The 5,710-nt window shown below is 42.7% G+C and overlaps 1 protein-coding gene across 1 annotated transcript; it reads right to left on the reverse strand.

The window, feature by feature from the left end:
* Nucleotides 1-223: 223 nt before the first annotated feature.
* Nucleotides 224-5,017, reverse strand: LOC149246458 (uncharacterized). The gene is made up of 4 exons (XM_089441609.1): nt 4,637-5,017; nt 3,068-4,453; nt 2,078-2,218; nt 224-2,017 (listed from the first exon to the last, which is right to left on the reverse strand). The coding sequence occupies exons 1-4, from the start codon at nt 5,015-5,017 to the stop codon at nt 224-226; spliced, it is 3,702 nt and encodes a 1,233-aa protein (XP_089297735.1).
* Between the last annotated feature and the right edge of the window lie 693 nt (nt 5,018-5,710).

Here is a 5,710-nt window from a genome sequence, read left to right on the forward strand (position 1 = left end):
ATTACTTATTCCCTCTGCTGTGAATCCTGATGAGCCGCCTCCATCTCCAGTCATAGTTCGAGCATTAATAACCTTGCGTTGAGTGAACTTGTTCCCAACCGTTTCACCTGCCACCGTAGTACTGTCGCCCCGAGCTAAGTCCTTCGTTCTGCTGTCTGGCATGATGTTTTTGACAAATCCCGATTGCATCCTAATCTTACATCTGGCTCTCCACGATTCCCTATTAATCCGACCCGTTGGAACGCGCATTATCCTCCGTGGCTTGACCATGATCCATCTTGATGAGGTCGGCCAGCTCCTTCCACTCCTGATTACCTTCTATGGCTCTCCACTGGCTGTCAATTGAACTACCACGTCCATTGCAGCCCCAATTCGCCAACCAATCAGCAGCCTGATTCCCTTTTCGACGCACATGGCTTATGATTCTGTAGTCTATACGTTTAATCAAGCTGGCTATTTCTTGAACAATGCCTGCAGTCCTCCAGCTTTTGGTTACTTTCTCCCAACCCTGCCCATTATTGAGTCTCTTCAACATGTCCACAGCCAACTGCGAATCCCCTGTAATTTCTAGGTTGGTATAGCCATTCCTAATGGCAATTCGTAAACCTTGGTGCAGGGCCCAAAACTCAGCCTCATTGTTGGTCATTAGACCCCCCCATTCGGCATAGATCCACCTAACTCGATTATTACTGTCTCTAAAGATCCCCCCAAATCCAGCTTCTCCCGGGTTGCCCTTCGAGGCCCCGTCAAAGTTAAGCTTGATAAATTGGTCCCTCGGGTACGAGAATTTCTCTGGGCTCTGAGTTCTCATATCATTGCTGACCGAACATTTATAGTGAACCATCTCCAGTTTTAAATTGAGTTTGTTTAGGATTTCTTGTTCCTCTGGAGTGGTCTTCCAGTCGTCACTTTCCCATTTATCCACTAGGATGGTCTCCCTCGTATACTCTATCACCTGCGCCCAAGCTATTTCTGGAGTTTTAGCCGCATTCTGGAATATCCTCCTATTCCGTTCTTTCCAGACCGTCCAAAGAATGAAGGTAGATATCAGGTTCCAAGCCCGCTGGACAACCCGGCAATGGAAGGTTTCCTTATTCCACTGAAAAATTATATCTTTAAAATCTCTATTGTTGAACCCTGGCTTATTGAACAATTGTTTAGTTAATATCCATAGTCTCTCAGCATATGGACATCGAACCAGCAGATGATCTCTATCCTCCTCGTCATTGTTGCACATATAGCATTGTGAGGGGCCATTGAAACCCTTCTTACGGATACGATCCCATGTCAAAATTTTATTCTTTGTGGCTAGCCAGACAAAAATAGACACCTTAGGCCACCAATTGGCTTCCCATATAGATTTCCATTCCCAATTCCTGTCCCCTCCATTTTGAGACCCCATTAGAAAATAGGCCTCTTTTGTAGAGAAAGTCCCCTTCATTGAACTCCCCCACCGAAGTATATCTTGCCCATGGCGAACTCTGAGTTTTCTTGATCCCATTTCTTTCCGGTATGCGTCTTGGAGCTCAGAATTGAGACCCTGATCCCATTTTTTCGGTTCCTCCCAGACCCTCCAACCTTCTGGCAAATCAATTTCCTTCCAATAATCCTTTACCTTCGGTCTGTTCCCTGCAATTTTATCCCGGACTTGGAGAAGGTTTTGAATGCTGTTCAGTCTTTCTCGTTGTTGCCAGCTATCATCCCAGAAGTTTGTCTCTGACCCTCCTCTGATTTCCCAGAAAGTGTGCTTGTCAATCAGATCTCTGTTTTGAGAGGCTAATTCCCAAATAGTGGAGCCTCGGGGAATTTCTTGTAGTCTTAAGATATCAACCGGTGAATTGGGCATTCTGTATTTAGTCCTCCAAATAGCTTTCCATAGATCACTTCCTCCACTAAGCCATCTCCACCATAGCTTGGCTCCTAGGACCCTGTTTAGAATTTCCGGGTCCCTTAATCCCAGCCCTCCTTGTTCTTTTCTTTCAGTTAGTTGATTCCATGAGACCAAAGCCCATTTTTTCTTTTGATCAGCTCCACTCCATATGAATTTTCAGATAATTTCTTTGATTTTTGCACAAACCCCAGCAGGGGCAGCCATAATCGATAAAGGATAAATAGGGATAGCCTGAAGAACCGACTTAGCAAGAATAACTCTACCTGCAATGTTCAAAACTCTGAACGACCAATTGGCAATCTTGTTATTAAGCTTGTCCAACACTCCCTGCCAGTTTTTCAACTTTTTAGAAGAGAAGTCGAGGAGATTGCCCAGGTATTTGGTGGGTAATTCCCCCCTTTTGAATCCAAGGATTCTGATTAGATGGGTTCTGACCTGTTCTATTGTGTTGAAGATGAAGATGCAAGATTTATCTTTGTTGATTTCTAACCCCGAGGCAGCTGAAAATAGATCAAGGATTCTCCTTAGATTTTGGACTTCTCTTACCGTTGGTTCCCCAAACAGCATAATATCATCAACAAATTGTTGATGGGTTAGGGGCAATTTGTTTCCCCAAATTTGCAATCCTTTAATTCTATTTGCCGTTCTTTCTTGTTTGATGAATCTCCCTAGTCCTTCAGCAGCTAGGATAAATAAAAAAGGGGACAAAGGATCACCTTGACGAATCCCTCTGGAGGCGTTGAAAGTTTTTGAAGGACTTCCATTAACCAGGATAGAGAAATGAGGAGAGGATATCAGATTGTGGATCCAAGCAATCCATCTTTGGTGAAAACCAAATCTTTCCAGGACTGCAACAAGGTAGTTCCAATTTAGTCTATCATATGCTTTGGATAAATCTAATTTTATCATCATACCTTTTTTCTTTTTATCTTTCAAGGAATGGATCACCTCCTGAGTTACAACAAGACCATCAAGGATCTGCCTACCTTCAACAAAACCCGTTTGTTCAGCCGAGATTAAGTTGTCTAAGAGAGGTTTTAATCTTTTAGAAATCAAGGACGTGATTATTTTGTATATGACATTACAAAGAGCTATAGGTCTAAAGCCATTAGCCTCCTCCACATTGTCTCCCTTAGGAATAAGAGCATAAAAGGTTGAGTTAAGAGCTGGCCATACCTTTTGATTTATTCTTGATTCCTCAACAAGATCCAGAATTTCTTGTCCCAAGAAATGCCAACTAGCCTGGTAAAAGTCCACAGTAAAACCATCCGGTCCAGGGGCAGTCCCTTTCTTCATTGTCTTCACAACTTCTTCCAACTCCTCCAAGGTCACGGCCCTCATGAGCGCTTTATTTTGATCCTCAGTGACCAGTCTAGGGATAGCAGAGCATATCTCTTGTATGGCTCTCGTTCTGTCTACTGGAGGTTCAGTTAAAATTTCCTTATGGTGATCTGTCAACACCTGTTCAATTTCATTCTGTTCAACCATTCTTTCCCCATTTCTGTCCTTAATTGATAGAATTCTGTTTCCCTGCCTGTGCTTGACCATGGCCTGGTGAAAGAATTTAGTGTTTCGTTCTCCCTCCCTTAGCCATTTTATCCTAGATTTTTGGCGCCAGAGGATCTCCTCTTGCTTTCTCCTCTCTTCCAATCTGCCGAGGATAACCCCTTCCTTGAGAATGCTTTCCTCCGTTCTTCCTTCCAGAATTATCTTCTGTTGGATATCAGCCATTTCCCTTTCCAGATTCTGTTTATCCTCCAAAATGTTGCCAAATTCCTCCTTGTTCCATTTCTTGATTTTGCCTTTCAACTCTCTCAACTTTAACTGGAACGTTTGCATTCTGCATCTGCCCTGACTAGTACTTTGTTTCCACCAGTTCTCAACTTTCTTGATGAACTCTGGGTCCCTTAACCAGAAGGCTTCAAAACGGAAAGGCCTTTTCCCCTGGATCTTTTTGATGTCAATCTCTAATCGAATCGGCCAGTGATCAGATCCTAGAGCTGGGATGATCTTGGCCTCCACAAAAACATCTTTATTCATTATGGCTTCAGACACTAAAAACCTATCTAATCTGGAAGCAATTTGATTTTTGCCTCCCCTTCTATTGTTCCAAGTGTATATCCCGTTAATGGTCTGTATATCCACTAGCCAGAGCTCTTCTATCATCTCATTAAATCTGTCCATATAGTGATCCCTCCTCCTTATCCCTCCTTTTTTCTCTTCCAAGGATCTGATCAGGTTGAAATCTCCACCAATAATCCAAGCAGCTTCAGGATAAAGATTACGAACTGATTTAACACCGTTGATGAACTGTTCCTTATTCCCAGGGGTCGGAGGGCCATAAACTCCTGAAATAACCACCTGGTGTTTGGTTCCCACAATCCTCCCCAGCCCAGAAAGGATTCCACTCATACTCACCCAGTTATCTATAGTAATGTCATTTGGATTCCACAGTATTGCGAGTCCTCCTGCAGAGCCTATTGCATCTTGCCCCGTCACTTGGTATGGTAACCTATTTTTTTCTATGATTTCTTCAAGTTGTTGAATCAAAATCTTTGTTTCCTGAAGGATCAGAATACTAGGTTTTTCGTTTTTCAGCTTATCCTTCATATACCTTTGTTTGCCTCTACTATTTAAACCCCTAATATTCCAACTGACAACTATCATTTAAAACTTTTTATATGAGGGGAAGAATACCTCCGACAGAGGTATCACTTTACCTGAGTTTATCAATATCTCTCCCACCGTCTGGATCGTTTCACTCATTGGTTTCCGGCCTCTTTTTCTACTGTTTTTTCCTGAGATGCCTGTTCCTTTATCTTCTGTCCCTTGCTCACTCTCTGACATTGCTGATACATCTGAGGGTTCTCCCTTTTTCTCTTTGTATTTCTGGAATACTTCCTTATATAGCTGCCTTTGATCTTCAGGTATGAATCTGCTGTCTAAATACTTCCACTCCTGGATCAGCCTTCTCATGATTTTCTCTTCTTCTGCTTCCGTTTCAGGTTGGTTTTCCACTTCCATCTGAGCCACTAATTCTGTTTCTGTTGCCTCTTCCTCTGTTTTTCCTTTGTTGGCTTTGTTAATAGTTGTTCCTTTCCCTTTCTCCTCTCCTGAAATTTCCATTGGTATATTTTCTGGATCCTCATCATCTTCCAGATTTACTTCATATTCTTCCTCTTCGCTCTGCAATACTTGATATTTGTTTTGATTTCTTGCTTGACTGGGTTGTTTTTGAGATTGAGTCTTCGGTCCTTCTTTATTCGGTCTTCTTTTCCTGACCACCTGTTGAAATCCTCTCTCTGGGTCCTCCGCTTTCCCGGTGGTTCTCTGTTGGTTCGTTTGACTTTTCCTGCTCTCTTCCTCATTATTGAGAGGGCATTGCCGATATAAATGGCCATACTCGTGACAGATTCAGCACCGGAAAGGGATATGTTCGTAATCAATAGGCTGTTTCCAGATTTCGTCATGGTACTCTACCTCAACATTTTCTGGTAGAGGGTCAGCTAGGTTTATGTAAACGCAGATTCTCGCATAAGCATTATACTTACCTCTTTTCGTAGCCTCTGCAATTTTGACAAAGCTGCCAATCGAGTTGCCTATTCCTTCCAAGATTACCGGATCCTAGAACTCATCAGGCAGCCCAAATAGCCTGACCCAGACTGGTGCAGCAAGCATTTTCTCCTTTTCAGGATTATATCTCTCCTCCCAATACTTCATGAATAGACCCGCATTGTTCAAGAAATAGGGACCCTCTTCAAACATTTTGTTCTTGTCCTCCAAATTCGAAAAAATTGCTGTGAAGAAACCTTGAGCACC

The sequence above is a fragment of the Pinus tabuliformis genome, chromosome 7 (assembly GCF_031772625.1).
Source record: "Pinus tabuliformis cultivar Carrire ecotype Pingquan chromosome 7, CPIR1, whole genome shotgun sequence".
NCBI lineage: Eukaryota > Viridiplantae > Streptophyta > Pinopsida > Pinales > Pinaceae > Pinus > Pinus tabuliformis.